The 26,751-nt window shown below is 42.0% G+C and overlaps 1 protein-coding gene across 1 annotated transcript; it reads right to left on the reverse strand.

Annotated features, from left to right (window-relative positions):
* Positions 1-5,704: 5,704 nt before the first annotated feature.
* Positions 5,705-25,973, reverse strand: supt16h (SPT16 homolog, facilitates chromatin remodeling subunit). The gene is made up of 24 exons (XM_049567673.1): positions 25,539-25,973; positions 24,360-24,452; positions 24,003-24,173; positions 23,654-23,806; positions 23,408-23,554; positions 20,523-20,674; positions 20,111-20,283; positions 18,759-18,849; positions 18,592-18,665; positions 18,359-18,471; positions 18,176-18,241; positions 15,413-15,511; positions 14,885-15,000; positions 12,836-12,989; positions 12,611-12,738; positions 12,223-12,485; positions 11,981-12,099; positions 10,719-10,957; positions 10,535-10,610; positions 9,508-9,677; positions 9,218-9,347; positions 8,639-8,765; positions 8,272-8,346; positions 5,705-6,647 (listed from the first exon to the last, which is right to left on the reverse strand). The coding sequence occupies exons 1-24, from the start codon at positions 25,602-25,604 to the stop codon at positions 6,538-6,540; spliced, it is 3,105 nt and encodes a 1,034-aa protein (XP_049423630.1). The 5' UTR covers positions 25,605-25,973; the 3' UTR covers positions 5,705-6,537.
* Positions 25,974-26,751: the final 778 nt, after the last annotated feature.

Below are 26,751 nucleotides of genomic sequence, written 5' to 3' on the forward strand. Positions count from 1 at the left end.
GACCAAAATCCCAGTTTCTGTAGTCGCCCTCATTGTCTCCATAGTAATTGTCTCCATAGTAACTGTCTCCATAGTAACTGTCTCCATAGTAATTGTCTCCATAGTAATTGCTGTCTGAAAATGACCACCTCCAGCTGGTGAGGTTGTCGTGTAGCCCAATCCAGGCCATCCCCGTAAAGCCTCCGGTGGAGTCCTGAGCTGAGTTCACCAGCCGGTTCATGTCCTCCACATCAAAGATGGTGGCCAGGTCAGTGTAGTGCTCTCTGCAGAACCTCTGGGCCTTCAACCAGGCAAGAGGTTCATTAATGAAGTGATACCGAGGACGGCAGGAGGCGTGATAAAACAGCCCTGTGGATGGAAAACATTGCTATTTATCAGTAAGAAGCTACTCATCGTCTTTGCCAGTGGTTCCCAACCTGGGAGTCAAGAAAGGGTCCCAAGAGAAATTTCAGGGATTTGCAAGATGGTTAAAAGGATCAGACAGACGCTTAAATCAAATTTAGTCATCTCTTTTTGTCAGCATGTTGTGAGCCACGGATCCTATTCCCCCTCTACCTGAGGCCTATAGGATAATTACTAATAGATGTCATCCTGCTGGTTCTACGGGTCCAAAAATAGCAAACTATATCTTAATGACAAGTGATATTTACCTGTGAGGAACAATAGTACAGACAGTATGTTCTTCATGTCTTGTAAGCTGTCTCCACACACTTGTTTTCCTGCAACAGACACGTCACCATTTTTCAGCACATTATACCAGACACTTAAGAGAGTGTACTAACACAGGAATCTGGGTCTGTTCACATCAGTGCAAATTGAGGTACTTGTACTTATAATAATTATAAACTCTACTGGTAGAGCACTTTTTAAAAGTTACAAAGTGCTTGACAGGAGGATTTAGAGACGTAACTTTAAAACATTTCACAAGGAAATGTAACTTTTTTTTTTTTTTACTGTGCTATAATTGTTAGACAAATTTTACATATAAAAACCATAACTTAAAATATGACGCTTCACTGGACTGGACAACCAAACTGTATATAAACCAGATAAAATAAGCACAATGCTACCTAAATATTAACCAGTAATAATAATAAAAAAACTTTTTGAAAGCAGGACTTTTACTTTTTTAATACATTATGTATTGCTACTTTTACCAAAATAAAGGATCTTAAAATGTCAAGTTTGTTTAAATGCCCAAAAATCACAACAGGCCTTTACAGGCTCATCATTACTACGCCCTCGATTTAGATACAGTAAATCTGAGCAAATCACTACAATACTATTTTAGTTCTGATTTGCTCTTGTAAGGCAGTTTCATTTGTATAGTACATTTCATACATCAGGCAATTTTAAGTGCTTTACAGAGCGATAAAATATTAAACATAATAAGGGTTACAGATTTACAATAAAAATAATGAAGTCTCTCAAAACCAGTCAAGAGATTCAGTAATTTAATTAGCAGAGCTCTTAATATATTGATTTTTTAAATGTTAAACATTCAAGCATAAAAGGACAGAGAGAAAGAAAAATTCCAGCATTTAAACTTAAAGCAAAATATCACATAATAGTCTTCACTTACCTGTAGCTTTGTAGAGTTTTAGTTGTTTCTGTTCTTCTGATCACAAGCGTGCGCTGTTGACGTTAAACTGTGTTTTGCACAAGCAGGATGTGCTTTAAGAAAAGTTTTTTTTTCTGCAAAAGTGGAGCAAACTTTCTCACCATACGAGTTTCTGATCCCTAACACATACTTTCTCTGCACCGGGTGACAGGACATGCTTTTCTCAAGCAGAACAGGTTTGGCTGTAAGGAGCAAGCAGCCTCAGGGGATGGGGTCATTAAGCCACAAGTCACTTTTCACACCCAACTTTTAAAGCAAAGATGTTTGGTGTCAAAAGGTCAAACTTGGGGCGTCGGTGGCTTAGTGGTAGAGCAGGCGCCCCATGTACAAAACTGTTGCCACAGACTCAGCCTGTGGCCCCTTGCTGCATGTCACTCCCTCTCTCTCTCCCCCCTTCACTTAACTATCCTATAATTAAAGGCAAAAATGCCCTAAAATTATCTTTTAAAAAAAAAAGGTCAAACTTGCCTGACCTACAAAAAACCCACCACTGATAATCATTTTGACTTTAAACTTCTCAAAGAATTCTTTGTGTCAAAGACGAATGCTTGTGATTCTTAAACGATGATCTTATACAACACATGATGCTTGAACAAAGGATGACCTCCATGTCATAACCAACTCTGCTGTTAGGTACTGGGATGAAATCCTCAGAGCCACAGTCAGACCTTACGCTGGTGCAGCGGGCCCTGGGTTCCTCCTGGTGCAGAACAATGCCCGACCTCATGTGGCCAGAGTGTGTAGGCAGTTTCTGGATGACGAAGGCATTGATGCCATTGACCCGCCCTCTCGTCCCCCTGACCTAAATCCAATCGTGCACAGATGGGACGGGACAGCTAATCAGAAATCCAGCAAAGCAATTATGTTCAGTAATTTTCCACCAGACAACAGTGACACAGTTGATGTGTCTGCTGCTCTGTACATATCTGAGACAGCGCTTCAGAAATCCAGTGTGTAGGATTCAGTGACATCTAGTGATGAGGTTGCAGAACTTAAACTTCTCTGTGTGCCAAGCATGAAGAGCAGCGGTCAGCACCCTTAAATATCAACAGAGCAATTTTTGGCCAAAGAAGAAGAAAAACAAATCTGGCCTACAACAATAAATGAAAATCAAAATGTTAAAAAAATAAGTTATTCATTTCCCTAAAATTATCTGTCAAAGCCACAGAGAGCCACTGAAGAGGGGCCGAAGAGCCGCATGTGGCTCTGGAACTGCAGGTTGGCGACCCCTGGTGTAGGGGAACTACAGTGGCCAATGCAAAAACACGAATGGCCCTCTCTAGAGCCAGTGTTTTGTTTGTCCGTTCTGAGCAACTGCAGAAACAACTTAGCGGACTCCGTGGAGGAGGACCCGCTCCGTATGTAGATATCAAGAGCTCATTTTAAGGTATCAACAATACAGTTCATAGTTTCAGGTGATTATAAACTAAAGAAATCATAGTTATGAATATTGTATTCCATTTCTGCCAACAAATGCTCCTAAATCCTATACATGGTACATTTAATGTCCAAGGGATGTTTTTAATCAAAAATGTTTTCAAAATCTTAATGTTAAATAATCTTGAAGGTTTTTTTAAACCAACAACTGTTTTAATGCAATTGAAGTGGGATTAAAAGATAGATTTCTCTTATCTTCAAAATGTCTTGTTTTGGAGGCTGAAGTTACTGTCTATAAGAGGCTATGGTGTGGCTCACAACCTAGAGCATCTGTTGGTGCCAACCATGTTGGCATACATTGGCGGCTCCAAAGTTAGGCTTATTTTAGCAGGGGAACAACTAGCAATGCGATTTTCAAAGGAGTCCCTTTGAACTCTCACCTCAAGATATCATTGGATGTGCTGAATGTGCATATTAATACAGTACAGGAGGAGGTGCACGTTAATAATCCTCCAGGACTGTAACATGCTCATGTTTAACCCAAACAATGTGTCATGTGACTGCAGTTGATTCAGATCAAGGTCGGAACACGTTCTCACCACAAACGAACCGCACCAGAGTTTGTTTGTAACCAGACTGAGACCGCCTCTTCAAGAAGGTCTTGGGGTCCGTCCCAAGTCTCTTAAATTACTGCTAGTTATCTTACCTAGCTGACTTTGCTACCTGTTTAGCCCCTCCCGCCTAGGAAAAAATGCAAGGAGCTAGCACTAGGAGCAATGAGCGAGCATTGTCAGTTTAAGAGACATGAGACGGCCTTACTCTGAAGCGTCACGTGAAGCAACATCCATTCCTGATGACGGCGGCACCGCTGGATCTGCTCCGTAAAGCAGCCAGCGTCTGGCGTTACTATGGGTACATCCCAAGTCTCATTATATTCGTTGATCAAAGCCGTAACGACGGACAGACGTGCAATAGATGTCGTACAGAACAGATCAGCATGATAAATTAACAGTAATCCGTATGACACAATGAGACAGAAAGAGAGATACAGAGAGACAGAGACAGAGGGGGAGACAGTGAGAGAGAGAGAGAGATGCAGGACAGACGGTAATGACAGTAGCTTACAACAACATGAAAGTAATAATATTAATTAATATTAATATTAATAGGCTAATTAATATTACCAGCAAGCTATTAAACATCCCACTCACATGACATGCAGGACAATTAATGATGAGCAAATGTGTTTGGGTGTGTGTGTGCACGTGGTGTTATATCAACACGTGTGGTTCTGGACATGAGCAGCTGTACATTTAACAGCCACACATCACTGACAGTCCGCTGAACAACGCAACGGGTTGTGAATGAAATAAACTTAATCACAACATGACAGTCTTGCACAAAATATCATTAACGTTACTCTTTGTAGTCACGTAGGCATGTGAATGACAGCGTTTCATTGCAAAGAATGCATGTAACGGGTACACTTGCGCTGTTTCTCCGCCATCTCGTTCAAATGGGCCAGATGTAGGGGGCGGGTATTTATATGTCATGGCCTCAAGCTGAAAAAGACTTCCTATTAGGAACCTCTCGACCATCCTAGCTCGTAGCTGCTTAAAGCTTGCTGCTAGCTCCTAGCGCTAGCTCCTCGCTGCACAAATAAGAGACTTGGGACGGCCTAGAAGATGCCGGACCTCGAACGACTTCCTAGCTAGCAGTAGCAATATAAAAATAAGAGACTTGGGACGCACCCCTGGTCTGGTTGTTTTGGTGCGCACCTGAGTGTGATTGCTGTGTTCACACCTGCCCAAACAAACCGCACCTAGGGGCAAACGAACTTGAGTTTGATTGAACCGAACCAAAGATGGCAGGTGAGAAAGCACCCCATGATTTTCAGTGGGCTCCATCTAACACCACTATGAAGAAAATCTGAGGTGCCACTTTACAACAACAGTTCAAGTCTCCCAAAAATATTAAATTTACAATGACATAAAACAGAAGCATTAAATGTTCACTTTCGAGAAACTATGATCGAAATAGTTGTGAATTAATTCACCTCTATGGAATTATCTATTTACTGACTAATCGTTAATGGCCTGAAATAACCTGATTTCATGCACTCCAAAGGTTAATTAAAATCCAGTTAAGTCTTTGACATGGCAGTGACAGTTTCAGCGAGGGTGACAAAATTTCTTCACCCAAACAATCCATCAGTGTCCAGAAAACAACAATGCATTGTGCTGCTGTGCATGTTTAAGAAGTTGATTGGTTGATCCAACTTGTTGGACGGCAGGTTTGAAACATTTACTTACACATTCAGTCCCTCTAGGAATTCATGTTGCTGCGATCGCAACAATTAACACAAATTCAACCAATCTCTGTGAATTCTGCACAATCATCGCAACTTTTCTGCAGTTTTGACCAGCCTCCCGTGAGTTCCACCAATCATAGCAGTCCCCACGCAAACTCAATGGACGAAAGTTACCGAATTCACTTCCTTGTTTATGGTTTGAAGATGCAGACGTGTGCTTCCCAACAATACAAAAATTACTGCTAAAGATTCCGCAACAATCTCGAAAAAAGCCTGCGAAATCATGGAGGGACTGAACATTTTACACCCAAGTGCATTAACGACATTAAAGTTCCCAAAAGTGCAGACAGAGAAGAGTGTTCCAGCATTTAGAAAGGAAACAGAACATTCGTAACAACAGTTCCTTTTAATTTTATTACAAAAACAAAACAGGATTTTCAGAATTAACAGTACAACAACAAATCTACTGAGAATAAACAAAAAAGGGGAACAGAGAGGAGGACAAGTGCGAGGGAGACAGTGTATGTGTGTGTGTGTGTGCATATGTTTACAAACCCCATTAAAAAAACAGAAGGAATAATCAGAAAATGTATCTGCCCCCTTCAGAAAAAAAAAATGTTCCATCTTATTACTACAATTTAACAAACACTGAAGAAAAAGGGGGACGAGGGGAACGTGAAACAGAGGAGGAGGTGGAGAGGGGAGTTTCTCAGTTTTGATATAAAAACACTTGGCAGAGGATACGTCAAGCCTTTTCTTTTATTATTCATTAGTTAAGAAACTCGTCTTTTCAAACAGAAAATAAACAACGCTCGCAATAAAAACCCATTTAAACACACATGCACACACACAGACGAATGAACATGAAACCCTGATGAATGGATGGAGATGGGAGGTGGAGATAGAGAAAAGAATGAGGAAGGAATGAAGAGGAGAGAGGAGAAAAAAACAACATATTGAACAAAGTGTGTGTGTGGTTGTGTGTGTGTGTGTGTATGTGTATGTGTGTGAGACTGTCCTGCTGGTTCTCTTACCATTTCAACATGACACTTCACTGACCAACACGAAGATAAGGGGCGTCTACGTCTATATACACATCGTTTGTCTGAGTGTATGTGCGTGTATTCATGTTAAGTGTATGAGTCAAAAGAGCCGGTTGGGGTAGAAGGGAGGGTGAAGGGTCAACTATGTTTGGCAGTATGTGTGTGTGGGTGTGTGTAAAAGACATTTAGGACCGTCGCTTCTTCTTGCTGGGCAAGTTGCTGTGAGAGGATGGCCGCACCTTTCTCTTCTTGTTGTTGGAGGTGTCCTCGTCCTCGTAGTGGCTCTCTCTGTCAGCTGACGGACAATACGTGACAGATTTAGCATTTGGAGCTCAACACGGAATCTAAGCAATATACTGTTGTGGGTAGTGATAGCCAAATGAGGCCTCATGAAGCACTGTCTTTATTTTCTGAAGCCACCAGATGGCGCTGTCTGTTCAACAAAGGTTTGAAAGCACACTTCATTGCAAGTCCTTCAGCCTTTATCTTTAAACCACGAGCGCCATGCGGTGGGGTCAGAAAATAAAGTTGTTCATGAGGCTTCATTTGGCCATCACTAGCTGTGGACAGGTCAGCAACGAAACACATTTCAGGCACTGAAAAAGTCAATTTAAGTTTAAGTCTACGCTATATTTTAGAATATTCTGACTGCTTTACTTAACTGTATGACAGCAATGTCCAATGGGGAAATGAAGCAGTTATATCACTCTCTTTAAAGCCAGACTTCATTGAGAAAAACAGGGATTTAATGTCGCTTAACACAGCTGCTGCTGGTCTACCACCATCACTCAATCAGCTTGTTTGTTATCGTGGGACTCTGGCGTCTAGAATGGTTACCTCGGATTCTACAAAGTCACATAATAACGATAACTAACTAAGTGGTCAAGGCAGCAGTAGACCAGCAGCTCCCGTGTTCATCGAGCCAAAATTACTGTTTTTTGGCAATGGAGTCTGGCTTTGACGAAAGCATAGATGGGGAAATGAAGCAGTTGACGGCTTCCCCGTTGGAACGGGCTGTCTGACGTGGAGTCAAAGCGTTGAAATTGCTCTCAATATAGCATACACTTAAGCTCTTACAGTCCTGTCAGTAGTGATGGCCAAATGAGGCCTCATGAACCACTGTCTTTATTTTCTGAAGCCACTAGATGGTGCTGTCTGTTCAACAGAGGTTTGAAAGCACATTTCATTGCCAGTCCTTCAGCCTTTATCTTTAAACCAAGACCTCCATCTGGAGGGGTCAGAAAATAAAGAAAGTGGTTCACGAGGCTTCATTTGGCCATCACTACCTGTCAGTACGCCACTTCTTAAAACTGGGGGTATGCCAACAGACACCTACTGTATGTAAATATAATGACTATTGCCAAGTACCTCATACAACTCCACTTCAAAAATCCTGAACTATCCCTTTAAAGGCTTTTTGGAGGACATTACTAAAATGAGACGACAGGTCTGTTCCAGTACCACTCACAGTATTTGCAAGTACTCTTGTGGGATGTATTTGAAATTACTGGAAATAATTTCCCTTCATTGCCACAAAGCCCCTTAAGACTGAGAATGTGTTAAGGGTTTATCAGAGCCCATTGGGACATGTTTTATTAATAAGGACACCCTGACATACTGTACACAGCATAATCCAGATCAGATTAATTGTTGGAACAAATAAGTGTAATTAACCCCACATTATAAAGCTACTATTAGATGAAAGTGTTAAAAATCATCACATTACCTAGCTGCATTTTCACCAGCTTCAGATACTCAGATTTTTTTTTTATTCTGTTTCTAAGTTTCTTAAATTTTACAGTTCTCGTTTCTGTTTGTATTTTCTCTTTATAAGTTGATTGTTATGCATCAATACACCAAAGCAAATTTCTCTGTATGTGGAAACCCTATTTGGAAATAAACTGGATTCTGATACAAACCTTTTCTGGCCTCTTCCTCCAGCTCGTCCCAGTCTTTCCCACTTTCCTCCTCGCTGCCCACTGACGCACTGTAATCTACAAAACACACCATATGACAGACAGTAAGAACTCTACATGTATGAAAGCAGGACTAAACAAGTATAAAAAGGGAAGAACTAGGCAAATATGGGCAATTATTTTATGATACTGTCTGACAGGTTGAATTAACAGATAAAACAGTTGACATTCAACTTTTAGATTCCTTTCTGTACACGGTCATGACACAGGTAGAGCGAGTACAAAAAGTACAACAGTTTCAGCAAGGCTGAGATTTATTATTTCACCCCGTTTTATGACGCATGACAAAAAGAGCTGCTTAAAATCATACCAGAGTCCTCTGTCTCCGAGCTGTAGTCCTCATCGCTGTCTTCCTCCTCCTCTTCCTCTTCATCTGCAGACGGGTTGAACGTTTCATCCTCTATTTCTGACTCTGAATCTTCCTCTGCGCCACTTCCCTGAGAACAAAACAGGACACAGTTAAGTGGGATTTATACTTGTGCGTCAAAGTTTAGTTGATTCAAAACACACATTAAACACACATTAAACATGGCTTAATAGAGATAGTTTCAAATACAAGTACACATATCAGCTTCACTATAACTCGCAGCATTCACAGACAAAGCATTTGTCTTTATCTGGACGCATTTTCCCCACAAATACAACATGCTAATGTTTTTAGCACAAGCCTATGGGATTTACACTGTATAAATTAGCCTGGCGGCTAGCGGACTTTTCCTCTACTCATATGAAGCCAGGGACAACAGCAACATTTAACAAAGGTAACGTCACAAAATTCGGCTCCATTACAACTCACAAGGTTCACTGACAAAACAACTGTCTTGCCTCCAAACTTGTGACATGTCTTTCCACGGCACAAACTTTTTTTTATTCATTGTGCTGAACATACCTCGCTCTCTGGGTCCAAGAAGGACCAGCCTCCCTGCTCAAAGAAACCCTCGGGATCATCGACGATGGTCTTCATGATCTTGGTCCAGTTCAGAGACTGGACTCCTTCTGTGTATTTGATGTCACACGAGCTGAGAAAGATACAAAGAACGTTTTAATATGCAGGAACCAGAGCACCCTATGTGACACTCTGACTGTATTTCTAAAGAACCATCTAAAGACTAGAGGTCATTCAGACTTAACAAGCAAATATTATATCGATTATTGTCTTCGTCGTTTAAATAACTTTACTTGAGCCACTCTTTGATGGGGTCGAGGGAGTTGATGGGTACGGCGTTGATCATGGTGACCTTCTTGTTGTAGTCCTTGTAGACGATGACCACGTCGAAGTTCTTCAGGTGGAACTGCACGCGCTCAAAGTGGACTAACTCCACCTTGTCCAGAGTCACCACAAATGGCGGCTAGATACAGACAGCAAAGATTTTAAAATAAAAAAAGTGGACTAAGAAAAAGCAATAAGTAAAAATCCATTAATAAAAATGTTGAATGCTTTCAAAGAGTAAATAATTATATTTTGTTTAAACCTGAGATTATTTTTTTTAATTCCCAGAAGATTGTTGATATTTTGTTCATTAAAGTTATAGCCATCCATTTTCATACGCCTATCCGAAGTCATCTCACAGGGGCAGCAGGCCGAGCGAAGCACCCCAGACGTCCCTCTCCCCAACAACACTTTCCAGTTCCTCCTGGGGGACCCCAAGGAGTTCCCAGGCCAGATGAGATATGTAATCCCTCCAGCGTGTTCTGGGTCTGCCCCGGGGCCTCCTACCAGTGAGACGTGCCTGGAACACCTCTAACAGGAGGTGCCCAGGAGGCATCCTGATCAGATGCCTGAACCACCTCAACTGACCCCTTTCGACGCGTAGGAGCAGCAGCTCTACACCGAGCGCCCTCCAGATGTCCGAGCTCCTTACCCTATCTCTAAGGCTGAGTCCAGCCACCCCACGGAGCAAACTCATTTCGGCCTCTTGTGTCTGCGACCTCATTCTTAGGGTCACTACCCAGAGCTCATGACCATAGGTGACGGATGGGACGTAGATGGACCAATAAATCAAAAGCTTCACCTTCCGGCTGAGCTCCATCTTCACCACGACGGACAGTTAAAACATTACTAAAAATGTTCTTTATCTAAGCCTTTTCTGTTCCTTTTTCTTACTGCACAGTATCTGAACAATTTTCAGAAAGTTAAATCACGTATATCAATGTCAATATCTAAAAAGTACAGATAGATAAAGGCCTGCCCAGTTTGCCCACTCACCCATTCAGTGACATTGACGAGGGAACTGGACGTGGGTTGTAGCAGGCAGGTACTCCTGTAGGGGGCACCCTGGAACCTACAGAGAGCCACAACAGTCAGTCCACCTGCTCACAGACATTACCTCTTTCTCTATCTCAGTTTTACATTCAAGTCACTCAAAGCATATCCTGTCTAATTTACTCACCCGAGGTCTCTGAAAGGCACCTCAAACTCCAGCTCCTCCTTAGTCAGCGCCTCCACCTTCTCCTTGAAGTTCTTGAAGGCCGACTTGAGCTTGTGCCTCATCTCGCGCTCCATCTGCTCAGCGTACAGGTCGTCTCGGTCGTGCATGTGTTGGTGTTTGCCCAAGTCTGTGGTGATCTCCCCGACCTCTGTGTAGAACTGGACATCCGTGTGGCGCCTCTTACCGAACATAATGGCGTTCTGGAAGGGGAAAAAGTGAGATGGGGAAAATGATCGTTCGGATTTGAAAAGACTGCTAATATGAGGCCACAATAACAGAACAGATGATTGTAACCCTGCAGAAACCAGGAATTAGACTTTGATACAGAGTTCAGTACAGAGTTGAATAAAACTGTCATAGAAAAATATTAATGCAAGTAGTTTAAATGTAAACAAATGCAAAGTGAAGTATTGTAAATAAATGTAAAAATAAGAAAAATCAAATAAATGTAAACAACTGCAAAGCAGGACAATCAAAAATATAAAAATGTGAAGTGTAGTGTAAATAAATGTAAACAAATGCTGAGTGAAACAGAAAATAAGTGTAAACAACTGCAGAGCAAAGCAGGATAAATACAGGTTAAATGCAAAGTGAAGTAGTGTAAATGTAAACAAATGCTACATGAATTAGTATAAATGTAAACAAATGCACAGCAGAACAGGGAGAATAAATGTAAACAAATGCAAAGCAGGATAATTCAAAATATACAAATGTAAAGTGTAGTGTAAATAAATGCTGAGTGAAACGGTAAATGTAAACAAGTGCAAAGTGAGGCAGTGAAAATAAATGTTAACTGCAAAGCAAAGCAGGGTAAATACAAAGTGAAGTAGCGTAAATGTAAACAAATGCAAATTTAAGTAGTGTAAGTGTAAACAAATGCACAGCAAAGCAGTTTTAATAAATATAAACAAGTGCAAACTGAAGCAGCGTAAATAAATGTAAACAAATGCTAAGCGAAGCAGTGTAAATAAATGTAAATAAATGCAAAGCAAAGCAGGGTAAATACAAACCCAGGGTAAATACAAACCCAAAGCGTAGTAGTATTAATAAATGTAAACAAATGCAAAGCGTAGTAGTGTAAATGTAAACAAATAAAAAGTGATGTTATGTAAACAACAGTAACAGCAGTTTTTTGGGACCCTGAGGATACTGAAGTTAGTTGGAATACATTGAATACATTTATACTGACACAAACTCATACAGTGTTGAACCACTGTGGCTACCTTGAGGTGAAAGTGTAGTACGATGATCATCTCCCCGTCACACGGCTGGAAGATGGCGTGTTTGATGTTGTTGTACAGAATGTCCACTTTATCCCCGCGGACCGACGTGAAGCGGAAACCTGCGCAGGGAGGAGGAGGAGGAGGAGGAGGAGGAGGAGGAGGAGGAGAGGGATTTTAGGCTTCATACTGTTACACACTCAACTTCACCAGACTCCTGTTGATCTCAGGAGGAGCTGTCTCACCATTAGTATGTGCCTCCAGCGAGCCCTGCATCCTCTTCTGTGCGATGTTGGGTCTGATGTAAAGGTCTTTGAGCTTGGGGTTGCTGCGGTTGAGGTTGATTATCAGTGAGTCTTGCTTGATGATGCCCTCCTTCTCCTTCTCTTCGGCCTCTCGCGTCTTGTAGCGCTTCTGTACCTCCTTGATGATACGGAAAGCGTTCTGCAGGTTGGTGGAGGGTACCGATGTGTCCCCGGGAGCTTTGAGGTTGGATGCTCGGTACGTGCTGAACGGAAACAGTGAAAGGAGTTCAACGAGGTGTGAATGAGGGAGTTGTTCAGACTAAACTCTGGCGCCCTGATCCGAAATTCAGAGCATACTCTCATTATTCTGTAAATTCTTAAGACTCACATTTCTTTGACAAACGTGGCGTCGGGGTTGGGGAAGATGTTTCCCTCCTGTCGTCCCAGAGAGCTGCCGGGGACGTAGAAGTTGATCCTCAGGTAGGTGTAGTCTCCTTCTACGGACATACTGATGTTCTAGATGGGTAAGAGAAGTCAGAAACATCATTCAGTATGAAAGAACAAACAGAAGGCTGGTGGATGGTTAACCTAACACAAGATAACCTCTGTTTACCTTGATGGTGGCGATATGGAACGGTGTGGCGATACCAAAAACGGGCATGACGACGGTCTCGTACTTCTTGTCGATGAAGATCTTCATTTCTCTGATGTCCTTTTCTCTGGGCATCTGAGAGACGTTCTTATAGGACACGTTAGATTTTCTGGCCCTGGAGTGGAGACGAGAGTGGAACTTAATTAACGGACAAAAACTTAATTACGTGTGTGAATCTGTGGCTCTAATGCAGAAATATTGAAGTAGTTCAATAAAACAGGTCTCGGCCAATTACCAGTGGAAGTTCAAATGCATTAAGATTCAAATTTCATGTGATGTCAACTTTTAAATGAAGTACTATGAAGCACAACCATACAGGAAAAATCCCCGCAATTCTACAAACAACACCACACAGCTAACTGCAACTACAGTGCTTACGGCACTACTTTCTGAGTCAAGTTTCTATTAGCGAAATTGATTAATTGGACGAGTAGCGTGGCAGCGTAAGGACAATGAAGAAGAAGTGAAGAAGTGTGGCCCAATCTCATTTCTACCCCTTAAAACTTCCACTTGGTATTAAGTGCCCTCATTTGCGAGATAACCCTTGATGAGAGAAGTGAGAAATATTTGGGTAGAGGTCTTTCCCTAAGAAACAAGACACCACTTCATGCAAATCAGTGTGGCCGTCACGTGTAGTAGCGACGCAAGATACCGGTAGTCATTCAGGTTTGAAAATGCCGGCTCCAGCACTTGCTTTGTGGCATGTGCTATGTTTATTCTTCTCCATCTGATGAATCAACGGAGGAGAAATGCTGAAAACAGGAGGCGCCTACAACGTCCTCTAGTTCTCATCGATTTTGTTTGGGTAAGTCGATTTGTTTAAATATTTTGACGCTTTTCAACCGAGTTGCTGATGAGTTTACACTAGTCCAGCCATCTGTTCTTTGTATAGCCTACATTACGATCGTACAGTAACAAACTGTTTTCCAAAACTTGCCGAAGTTGCTGACTTCGCAAGGTGTTCTGGGAAATTTCATCTTCACATTTCGTTGAAATTGTGGGTCGGGGCTCCCTTGGAATCTAGGGTGGATTTTAAGTGTTGGAAACCACTGTTTTGGGACACCACTAGCCAAAACGTGAGCGTGCACAACCAAGTGCAGGTGGGTATTTCTAGGGGAAGTGTGGGTATTGGGACAGGCTCTGTGACTGGCACCAGCGGCAACGTTACAACATTCAACCTCCTCATGAAGTTATTTTTAGCGTGATTGTTTTGAACATGGATAAGAGTGCAGTGCTACCCCACAACTGAATTCGCCACAAACCATTAGCTATAGTGGCTGTAAGGGTAGTCAACTCTTCTATCGCTAACGCTAAGTTAGCAAGTTAACGTTAGGCTAGTTAAAGTTAGGCACCATTTTATTAGAATGGAATGACATAACGTTAATCGACGGGGCTAAACGTAATGCGATTAAAGCTTTTCCATAAACATGATTTCTCCCTGATTTGAGTCTGATAGATTTTTATGAGCAATGAATGATCATGTTACTTCATGATGTCATCAAAGTCCATCACTTGTCATCATTTTGATTGAGAAACAGCAGAAATTAAAATGTAATCAGTTCATGTAAAGTCCAAATTTGTAGACATCCCCTTAAAGCGTTCTTGAGATCACACTGACCTTGACCTCTGACCACCACAATCAAATATGTTTGTCGTTGAGTCCAAGGGGACGTTTGTGCCAAATTTCCGTCATGGCGAGAGAAATATCGCGTTCAAAGAAGGGCACGGACAACCAGAAAACATAATGCCTTCAGCTACGGCTACTGCTGGCACAGAGACGTTTAAAAAAAAAAGATAGAAAATGGAAACTTTTGCTTGCAGTATTCTGCCAACGGCAAAGTCCCAAATGCCATCTGCAACATTTTAATCTAGCTTCAGTTCTCGTGTAGTTCCGATAGCTGACAGCAGAGAGCACTGTGTGTCGGACTAGAGTTAAAAACTAGGTTTCTCCAGGAACTTGGGTAGAAGACGTTACACAAAATGTCTTGACTTGTAAGTGTTTAAACTCACTTCTGGATCTGCTGCTCTCCTTTCTGCTCCGTCAGACGGCGCCTGGCTTCTTCGTTCAAATTATTGGCCAACTCCTTCTGGTGAGCCCGCCTCTTCTCCTCCGCCGTCATCTCATTCTGAGTTCAACAAAACAGACACAACTGAGTGATCACACACAGAAACACCACAGTCCTTGATGTTGTGGTTTATTTATTTATTTTTTTTTACAAAGAATGGGAAAAAAATAACACACATGCAGAATACGGACATGTGTTACAGGCTCTAGATGGTTGGGAAAAAATTAAGACACACAAAAAAACAACTCAAATCAAAAAAGGAACGACAAATTTGTCCCCATCAGTGCGTGGAGTCTTGAAACTAAACCAGTTCAGCTGATGAGATTTTAGAAAAGACACTGAATACTTACCTTCCCAAGTAGCTGATAGAGTACAAAAACATTCACACTCTTAGTTATTAAAACTCCGTCAAGGTGCCAAATAAACACTGATCACCTGTCACATATGAAACCGCGCAACTGTCCACACTTACTCTGGTTCTGTCTGCGAGCAGGGCGGCACTCCGAGCTCCTTTCCCCAGCAGCTCCTCGGCATCGTCTCCTTCTTCCTCCTCATCTTCCTCGTCATCATTCTGAAAAAAGAGTCACTACGTCACATTTCCATAGAAATATTTGGATAAAATAGAAAAAGCACTAAAATCCCATATGAAGAAGTGTATCCTGTGTAGTAGTGATATATTGTGAGATTAAATTTGAGTAAATGCAATTTGTTTTTTTTATATTAAAATATTTATATAAGAGAAATGAATGAGACATTAACAATAAAGATAAGTGTGCTACTTGGGACCAACTTATAATTCTTATCATTTAACTAAAATTGGCAAATCTGAGTGAGGGCACTGAAAAAGACATCAGTTTTATGTTATTTAAACAGTGAGTAGGCAGCAGTAACAAGTTACATGCATCGCTGCATGTAGAGATGAGTTTAACGTGCACAGCTCAAATATTCACCATGTTGAGCGCAAATGAAATGGAGCTGGAAGACCCGGCCTACAAGTTCCTGGTCAGCTACAACAGCAACAGCATCACCCACAAGTGCAGATCACTGGGATGATAAATGCTTAAAAGTGTCTGAATATGGCTGAGGTGGAACCAACTGAAACACTCCATCTAAAAGCACAGGCCTTGTTTTCCATTATTCTATCTATTTTGATAGTTTCAGTATAATAGTATAAGAGATGCTTTTCAGATCGAGGTCGGGACACATTTTCAGCACAAACGAGCCACACCAGAGTTAGTTTGTCCTTTGGTCTCCGTCCAGTTATTTTGGTGGGCACACCTGCCCAAACGAACCACACTTAGGGGGCAAACGAACTTGAGTTACACTGAAACGAACCAAACACGGCAGGTGTGAAAGCAGCCTTACTTTTATGATGAAAATAATTTACTTAAGTTGCAAGTGGGCAAAATGTCACCTCACTTCCCAGCAAGAGTATTTTGTCTGTCTTTTAAATGTGCACTACTCTGTGTTCACAATAAATGAAAAGAGACGTATCCAAATTTGTTAGGGTTGTTTTCCGCTGTACCGAAACCAAACTTAAACTGTGACTCCTAAACGCTATGAGCCAGACTGTTTTCTGTGGAGGTCTGGAAAAAGGTAAGGTGACTTAAAAAGGGTATGAGCCAAATTTTGTGTACCATCAGGGCTCAACAATAAGGATTGCCCGATTGCCCGGGGCAAGTAAAACTCAAGGTCGGGCATGTAAACTAACAACTCACTTGCCCGATCGGGCAAGTTGCTAAAAATAGTACAAGTTATTAACTAATTGATAAAATAAATGTATTTTAAAATGTGCTCTTCTGCTCTGATGCAGCGGTCTCTCTGCCTGAAGTCACAGGAACAGCTGTGTAACAATGTCCTGCCCACAGCCCCCATTGATATTATTTTGCGCGCCGAACGCTTCATATAATAACATAACAATATACTATTAATGGTGTTATGTCATCGTGTCATTTCTGTCTCTACATGCTCACACGTTAACAATTCTCCTCTGCTCTCTGTATCGCGCACGGCAGAGTTCACGCTAGAGCGGCTCGGGCCGCATTTTCCTGACCAAACCTGACCCCGAGCACGGTGCTGTTTGTCAGCTGACAAAGTTATTGTTATGGACAGTGTGTAAATAACCATCAGACTGCTGTTACGCACAGACAGACACGCTGCACTCCGAGCAGCGTAGCAGGACACTAATGCTGAGCTTGTGTTGCGTTCAGGCGTTGTCACGTAAATAACAACTTCCAGCACTTAAATAGGTCATAGCACAAAACAGCAGCATGTCATGTGACTTTTTACTTTTATCATATTCAATACAATTGTATGTTCCTAAATCTTGAGACACCTCATATGTAAGCTAGACAGACATTTCACCTGCACATTACTGTGCACACATGTACTGTATGTACTTAGTCCTAAAGAGCCTTTCTGGTGCCAGTAGATACACAGAAACATCCCAGTAGGCTGTGCTTTGCAAGCATACAAAAAAGTTTCACGCAAGTGAAAATTATTTTTCATGTGTGTGCTTCACCTCCGCTGCTACAACTCCATCCTAGGGGAAACACTGCTGTGTGCGTTTTGTGCAACAGGTGGATGTGGTAGTCTACTGGTAGAGTAGAGAGAGAGCTAAGTAGCATTGTAGTAGAGTAGAGCAGGGCAGAGAGATGGAAGCAAAGTATATTAAACCCGGTGTTAATACAGCAGAACTGGAGAGAGGGGTGAAAAATAAATAGAGGTGGGCATGGCTCAAGTAGGGCGCAAAATTACAGACGGAGAATGATAGACACATTTTTCACTTTAAGCCCTGACACTGTCATTTTTGTGTAAGAATTAAGCTACAATACATATGTTGTTTTAATTAATAAATACAGTGTGAATAAAGATTACATAACATGAAAATAACTGCAGTCTTTGTTATTTGATAGCCGCTTAAATTAAACAATTTTTATAGGGCAAGTAAAAACTGACTTCAGGCAAGTGAAAAAAAACCTTAGCGTTGAACCCTGACCATTATTCAACTACTGTTGAAAAACTAATCTCTACTTTTATAAGACTACCACATAAACAATATGCAAAATTAAAAAAAACAAACAAAAAAACACACCTATAAAAGATAAAAACACAATTAAATATGCACAGTGATTTCCCTTTATGTTATGTTACTGACACATCAAAGTATTGTGTTGCCCATGTCAACCATTTCCATTGTTTTCTCACCATTTCAACTTTTTGCAGAGTAACGTACCTTCAAGAAGATTCCCACATTTTTGATCTTTTTCTTGACTGGTGTGAGTATCGTGGCCGCCTCCTCCTGTTACACAGACATTTCAGGTTGTGATGAGGTGCTGCGACTTTTTACTGCTGCACTTTGTGGTTTGGTTTGGCAATAATATAAAATAATAGTTAAAGCAGGGAAAGTGCATCTTACCTCATTGATCTGTATTGTGTCGCCAATGAACAAGGCGTACTTTTTCTGCTCTTCCTTCTTGCCGTCTTTGTTCACGAGGTCAGCAAAACCCAAACTGATGCTCAGCACCATGCCTGGAGGAGACACACCCACACACAAGCTTTGGTTAACGATGATGTCATTTTATATAATTTTTATATATTTCTTTTCTCAGTATCATGTGAAATGCAATCACTTGATGTGCTGTTACTCACCTTTTTTGAGTTTGTACTGATTTTTAGCGTTCAAAACCAAGGAGCCTTCTCTGAACTCAATGCCCATTGCAAAGCTACAAAGAACAACAACAAACATAGATGTGAGACAAGTGGATAAATTTGAGTGAGCCCATGAAAAAAAATAGATTCCATTTGTGTGCTTTTACCCGAGGTTTTTGGTCAGCTTTGCTGCGAGGTCTGGCTTCTCTTTCTTCACGTACTCCAGAACAGCGTTGTAGGCCTCGCTGATTTTTACACCTGTGAAGGAGAGAGAAAATGTTTAAGAACAGCAACACATACAAATATTCCCAACTAGGGATGTCAACGGTTAATAGGTTATAAGCCAAGAATATTTTGGGCCGGTGACGCATGTGGTCTGTAAATTAATTGGGCTCAATTTTGTGCCTCAAAATAGTGATGGCCAAATGAGGCCTCATGAACCACTGTCTTTATTTTCTGAAGCCACCAGACGGCGCTGTCTGTTCAATAAAGGTTTGAAAGCACATTTCATTGCAGGTCCTTCAGCCTTTATATTCAAACCAAGAGCGCCATCTGGTGGGGTCAGAAAATAAAGAAAGTGGTTCATGAGGCTTCATTTGGCCATCACTACCTCAAACCCCTTTTGGCATTATTAATAACTGTTAGCAGCATCAGCACCGCTCATGGTGCAAACATACTTAACAATGCTTAAGGGGTTTTACGGCTTCAAATGAAGCCGCTTACTCACTTGGGCGACCAGAGGGTTGCCACCATGTTTCTACAGTAGCAACCAGCAGTAATCTCCAAATGAGTGACACTGCTAGCTAGCTCACACCAGACCTGGTTGGTTGTGATGGCCAAATGAGGCCTCATGAACCACTGTCTTTATTTTCTGAAGCCACTAGATGGCGCTGTGTGTTCAACAAAGGTTTGAAAGCACACTTCATTGCAAGTCCTTCAGCCTTTATCTTTAAACCAAGAGCACCATCTGGTGGGGTCAGAGAATAAAGAAAGTGGTTCATGAGGCTTCATTTGGCTGTCACTACTGATTGGTGCACAGCGCAGAGCAGCCAAGGCTAACGTTTGCTAGCCAGTGGAGACTGGATGGTGGACAATGAGCACTATGTTTCCGCATGTTAGCACAGCTGGCTGGCTGTCAGCACAGCGTACAGAAAATAAAATGAAAGACATTTACATCACCACCTCTAAACCGAGTGCGCTTTGAAATGAGGCGCTGAAGCTCACCGAGTCAATGGAGAGTCAGACCAGCGTAATTTTTCTCTTGAATCAACCAGGTAGTTACAGGTTAGTGGGTGTCTGTCTATTGAAAGCAAATTAACTGAACCTGACATCCCCATACAGGACATTGCCCCTTTTTTCCTTTATTTGGCCACAGTTGGCTTGCTGTTCATAACACCTTGCACCTTCTGTCGATTTTAAAGCTGTAAGTAGTGGGCATTTTTCTGAGACGCTAATATCACAAATAGTGGCTTTAAGAAGTACCCAAGTCCCCCTGTTCCCAGCGTGGTCCTGAACCCACCGTGTTTGAGCTGTTTGAGCAGCTCCTCTTCCACCTGCAGCAGGAAGTTGTAGTTGTCCTGCATCTCCTGAGGGGGGTCCACCATGAGGGTGCGCACCAGGTTGGAGCAGTACGACTTGTAGCGGATCCCCATGGCGCACGTTATGGCCCCGAAGTGCATGTGGTTCTTGTCGCTGGGACAGAATGAGGAGAAGTATATATTAAAATCATCATCAGGGTAATAGTGTATGACTGTCTAAATTGTCTTCTCTCTGTTTCTCCTGCTTCCAGTCTTTGTGCTAAGACTTCAACTCAGAGCAGAAAAGCACCCCACGTCATCTCCACTTTTATCCCCACTGTCCAGTCGGATGATTTCAGAGGTGGCCCTTCTGTGGAGGTCACGTTACAGTGACTCTGAGGTGAGGCGAGTTACCTGACGACGCTGAACTTGAGGCTGTAGTTGCCTCCGCTCTGGATGATGGGAGGATAACACATCTCCACTGTGGAAGGATCTGCACCACCAAGGTACTTCTTCTCCTCGATGGCCTTCTCCACCGACTCTGCCAGCTTACTGTGACGCACTTTCTGTTGGGGAGAGGGAACAAGACAGGAGTGAAGTTAATGGATATTTACCTTACACTGACACTGTGGACAAAATAAAAAAATATGGATATGCATAATAGGTCTTATTTTTTCATTTACAATGCTGTACAAAAAACACTGCCCCTTTGAGGACTTTAAAGTCAAAGTGTAAATATGAAATATGACTTTGATAAACAGGATATTTTCCACAAGCTGTCGTTCCTGTTGAGTCCCAAACACTGCTTCTAAAAAGCTTCATTATTCAGTCCTGAGTAAGGCTAAGGTGGTGTGAAAATTTTCAAACCGGTTTAATATTCAGCCAAACACCAGATTGGTATACCAAATTTTACCACTAGATGGCGCACTTGACTCAATAGCCTTCTTTTACACTGCCTGTTCAAGGCGGGAATATCGCACCATTATGCCGCCTCACTGTTATATAGGTACGATCGTGGAATAGGGGGACAGAGTTGTCTCGCCTGAATCAATGTCTGTGTAAACCAGACAGCTGGCAGGACGGGATTATGGGTGGCACGGGTATGACGTTTTGATGACGTACTATGTGCAACACACCGTGGGAGATTTAAAAAGAAGCTAGTAGCAGCTAGCAGTTTACTCAAAGAAGAACAGCGTCTGAAAATGTCTGCAAAAATCAAAAACTTTACCCTCCAAGCAGAGAATGAGATCAGCCGCCATACAACAGACAGGGTAAATGATTGTTACTGCCATATTACGCCATTGTTAGTCTTTATAAGCTCTGCTGACACGTACATTATGTGTCACACTAGAAGCCAACGCTGTGTGGTTCATGTCACACCTGTCACACCTTATTTAATGCGGTGATGCCGGCACGCTATCTAAAATCGAAGCATAATGGCACCATCATTTGGTTCTATGTCAAAATGAAATCCGGCTTAACAGCGGAACAACAATGGACCCCCATCCCTGTTGGTACCTTTGACAGAACAGCTGCGTGGAATAACGGCAAAACATTTCCACCTTGAACAGATAATATAAAAGACTCTTAAAAGAACCCTCTTGTATCATCACCCAAAAAAACACGACCTTTCTAGTAAACAAAACACGCACTGTGCACATTTTCTCCCCTTCTTAGTTCATGTTGTCAGCCATGGCTTGGTTGCAAGTTGTAATCACGTAATTAAATAAATGTATGTATTTATATATTTTTTCTGATTTATCAACAACTGAAAGTAGTGATGGCCAAATGAAGCCTCATGAACCACTTTCTTTATTTTCTGACCCCACCAGATGGCGCTCTTGGTTTAAAGATAAAGGCTGAAGGACTGGCAATGAAGTGTGCTTTCAAACCTTTGTTGAACAGACAGTGCCATCTGGTGGCTTCAGAAAATAAAGACAGTTGTTCATGAGGCCTCATTTGGCCATCACTAATTGAAAGCAGATTAAAAACTAACCATCTAATATAATACATTTCAAATTATAGCAATTCATTCTAAAAGTGTTAACACTGGATTTTATTTTGATGCAGCTGCCACAAACGAAGGCCTTGCAGGAGTGTCGACTGTTCGTTGACACATGTAGTTTCTTTTCACCAAGCGGGAGATGATGTTGCTGTCAGAAATCCCAAACAATCCGACACTGAATTGCAATTAGGAGGCTGACGGGGACAGTTTTCTAACTTGGTTCCTCATAATTAAGGTGATAAAACACAGGATGATGAATGTTTCTCTGGACATCTAGCAGCTGGGTGTCTTTAGAAGTACAACTTTCAAAACAGGTCGGTGAAACAAAAATATCTGTGCCATTAGGTTTTGTGTTTTTTTTTTATAGCATTTGAGCAACTGAAAGCACACAGCAGTAGAGAAGACAGAGAGAACAGAGCTGCAGCATGCCACAAAACCAGCAATAGTCCAGTAAACTGGTATTAAAGTCATCAATTAAACATTAATCTGCTCCTTAAGCAGGATTTAAACCTCTATGTCAACTCAACGTTGTACCTATAACGTAGGCTCTGTGGCTGTCTTGTGTGTGATTTATCCTGGCTTCATATGAGCAGAGGAAATCTCCACTGGTTGCTAGGCTAATTTATACAATGTAAAATGCCATAGGCTTGTGCTAATAACATTAGCATGTTATATTTATTTGGAAAACTTGTTTAGTGTAAGACAGTTGTTTTGTCAGTGAACCTTGTGAGCTGTAATGGAGCCAAAATTTGTAACATTACCTTTGTTAAATGTTGCTGTTGTCCCTGGCTTCATATGAATAGAGGAAAAGTCTGCTAGCTACTAGGCTAATCTATACAATGTAAAATGCCATAGGCTTGTGCTAAAAACGTTAGCATGTTGTATTTGTGGGGAAAATGTGTCCAGATAAAGACACTTGTGAATGCTACGAGTTATAATGAAGCTTTGTGTACTTGTATTTGAAATTGTCTCTATTAAGCCATGCTTAATGTGTGTTTTGAATCAACTAAACTTTACAGCACATCACAAATTATCTGTCTTTTGTCTGCCGACACTTCAGTTTTAGAACAAGCTATTTGAAATGAATCAATCTACAGCAGAGCAAAAGGTGAAGTATTGAGTTAGAAACTATTTGAAGATTAATTGAGACACCTTTGCCAGCAACCACTAAAATCAACAACATGGATGAGGGTCAAGTTGCAAAGCCAAACACAATGACACAGCTGTGTTGCATAAAATTAACAGGAAATGGCAGTTTAATTATCATAATCACGACAGCGCTACTTCTCCTCACCTCATCTGCATCGACGATCTCCATGACGCGCTCCTTGAAGAACTTGGAGTAAACCTCGCTGGTGATGGCCGCTGCCTTCTTCATCAGGCTCAGCTCTCCGTCTTCCTTTACCGCCATCGTGTATGCGACCACAGCGCTGATATCGACCTGCAGGCAGGAAGCAATGTCAAAAGGGAGCGGCGATGACCAAAACAGGGATAGAAGACGCAGGGATTTACAGAAAAAACGCTATGGATACCGTCTTACCTTCTCCAGCCCCTCAGCTGTGATGGTGTCATTCCAGCTCTTCATGTACTCTCCGGGGAATTTGTCCTTGCTGAAGACGCCCACCACCTTGCCCTCTTTGCTGCCTCTGATCGCCTCGATCATCTTGTCAAAGTTGGCTTTGTTGCTTTCATTCTGAGAGACACATGACACCAAACGGCAATAAAGAATCAGACTTTAGATCTCTGACGATGACCTACAAAAACACAAAGTTAACTAAGAGCAAACTGCCACTGCTACACACAAGCCCATCAATCATAAACAGCTCATACCCTCAACTCATGTGTTGATAGTGTACAAAAAGGAGCAGCTGTATCTTTACACAGGTTACCTTTTCTCTGGTGAGCAGGGTGATGGGCGGCACACCGTTGGCGTTCTCGTTGCCTTTGGTGACAGCCACCTGTTTGAGGAAATCCACCTTCTTCTTGCTTGCGAGGAAGATGATTTTGGTGTCGCAGAACACCATGATGGTGTCTGTCAACTCGTAGCCAAACAGCCACGTCTGAGGAAAAAGGAAAGAAGAGCTGGGGTGAACTTTGTCCCTTTAGCTCTGGAAATGCATTCAAACCTTCGCAAAAAAACCCATCTGACTGAGAAATTGACTTGAAGCAGATCATATCATGCAGCACATGACTGTATCTGCATCCTGAGTGACCTCATCATGCTGCATGTCTGGATATGCCCTTACCTGTATGGCTGTGGATTTGGCATACACGATTTCCTCATCCACTCCGACAGACACCACAATGGCATCGACTTTGCCAAACTCATCTTCTCCTTTCTGGGAAACAAAAAAAGCACATATAATTTAATGTTATGCATGCAAAGAGCAAAATGCAACACCATACTGGAGGTGCTCCTACTTCATCCACAGTGACCCCCCCCCGCAGTAGAAAGTGCAGTTGCTACAGAAGCCAGGTGGCTAGCTTTGTTAGCATCACTGAAAAGTTCATTTGTAGCACTCGGGGCTGCGTTAGCAACATCAGCACCTGATGCTGCACCACCTGGCTACACACAGGAGGGTTTAAAGCATCGCAAAGCTCCTTTAAAGTATCTAACTGGCAGTTAAAATACACATGACGCGTCCTTTAATGAACCATTTATTAATGTGCATGATTGGGCTGCGATATCATGTGAAACCTCACCAAGAAACATGAAGTTTAAACTTCTATCAATGAGTTCAAGGCGTTATAAAGTAGCTATAATGCTACGTTAAGTCGTTTCAAACGTGTAACACTTTATATAAAAGTGGTTTCTAGAAGCTGCGGGCATCCTGCACATGTTACAGGGATGCTGGCGTTACTCTGATGCTAATTAGCCAGCTAGCATTAGCATGTAGCGAGCGTTACAAACTGACATTTACGTTTAACGGCAAAATGTCGAGCACCTCTACGTGACATATTGTGTTTTTGTAAACACTTGAACGCGAATTATTTGTGTTTACACGCTGGTTTATTTCACGTTTAGCCGCTCGGCTAGTGGTGAGTTAGCTCGGTGGCAAACTTACCAGCTAGCACGCAAGCTAACGCGGTGAATGGGCTGATAAGTGTGCTAACATGAGTTAGCTCGCTAGACTGTTTGTGTGACACAAGGCTAAGTGGAGACATCTTCCAAATACGTCCAGTTGAAAATGAGTTTCGGGGTAAACAAAGCGAGTCAAAGTGGCAGACTGAGGCCTGGTCGTCGGCCCTGGGTGCAGGCAGGGATACAGCACCGCTCACGCCGACAACACAGTCAACTCGCTCGGGGGGAAAACGCGGCTAACTTAGCGGTTGGTGCTTCAACAGAAAGCCCACTTTCTCCACGTTAAAAATACCCACAGTGGGCACCTTCCCTCCGCAGCACGCCTCAGATAGCTCCATTTTACCTTCCAGTTGCTGTATAATCTCTTGATCCGGCGGTAGTACGCTTCCTTGTCCAGGTTTACCGCCATGGCGAGTCCTCTGTTGCAAACTCCAGCTCCCGGCTACGCTTCTCAGCAGGCCGGATGATGATGATGAAGATGATGAGTGTCAACTAACAACGCACTTTCTTTCCACGCCTGCTGAGATCCACGCACCACTACAAGATGCTACTGCTGCTGCTTCCCTGATGATTTCACCACGGAGGCCTTTTCCCCACTGAGGATTAATGTTAAAACGAGCAACGCAAAAAACCTAATCAGCTCCCACTCGGGTTAAAACACGCTAAATTATTAAAAAATATAATGTAATTTGGCTTTTCGCCACACTCAACCACGCACACACCAATCTGTTATAATTAGTCCTCAGTCCCCCCCCCTCCTTTCCTTCCTCCTGTGCTTCTTTTTCCTCCTCCTCCCCCTCCGAGTCTTCACATATCAGCTTTTATAATAAACAAACGTTATTTAAAACCAACATGGCGCCCAACAAAACTACTACTTTACTTCCTATAAAAAATATTGAACGGAAAATAGAAAAAAAAAAACACGAGTCCAAATGCTCGGTAAATACTTCCTTTTGTTACTTTGTAATTTTATTTGATGGTTTGTGGCGCATTTGCATGTAATTTGTAGCGCTGCAGTGCGCAACAGCGCCCCCTGTCTTGTGTTGACCACGCTGCTTTTTCCCGCCATGGTGGGTTTTCCCGCCACCGTCATCAAACACGTCTACTGACGTTAAATCTCGCGATAGAAAGTGGAAAGATGATATCACGTGTAGAACTTCCATTGTTGTGCCTTTTATCATTTAATTTATCATTATCATGTATCATTAACATTTAATGTAACATTTTATACTGTTTGGTGTCCTATTAATTTCAGTTTTTAATTTTTCTGATTTTCATATTAATTAATGTAAATTTACAGTTAAAAAGCCCATTTTTTCATAAAGGATTTAATTTGGTTTTCTATTGATCTAAATGCTGTAAGTGAAATTAAAAAAATATATATTTTCTGTTTAAAATAAAGTGTTGAGTTGTTGCTTTCTATATACTGTATGATTAACCTTAAACTATATTGTATGGTACACTCATTGGCCACTTTATTAGGTACACCTTGCTAGTACCAGGTGGGACCCCTTTCGCCTTCAGAACAGCCTTAATTCTTGGTGTCATAGATTCAG

This window comes from Epinephelus fuscoguttatus, linkage group LG23 (assembly GCF_011397635.1).
Source record: "Epinephelus fuscoguttatus linkage group LG23, E.fuscoguttatus.final_Chr_v1".
Lineage (NCBI taxonomy): Eukaryota > Metazoa > Chordata > Actinopteri > Perciformes > Serranidae > Epinephelus > Epinephelus fuscoguttatus.

What these genes read in the sequence shown, in the direction of transcription:
- supt16h (XM_049567673.1), bottom strand. Translation starts at nt 25,604, where the DNA reads ATGGCGGTAAACCTGGACAAGGAAGCGTACTACCGCCGGATCAAGAGA. An exon ending in GATTATACAGCAACTGGAAG is followed by an intron (nt 24,453 to 25,538) that starts GTAAAATGGAGC and finishes TTTGTTTCCCAG; the next exon opens with AAAGGAGAAGATGAGTTTGG. An exon ending in CCCATCAAAGAGTGGCTCAA is followed by an intron (nt 9,348 to 9,507) that starts GTAAAGTTATTT and finishes TATCTTTCTCAG; the next exon opens with CTCGTGTGACATCAAATACA.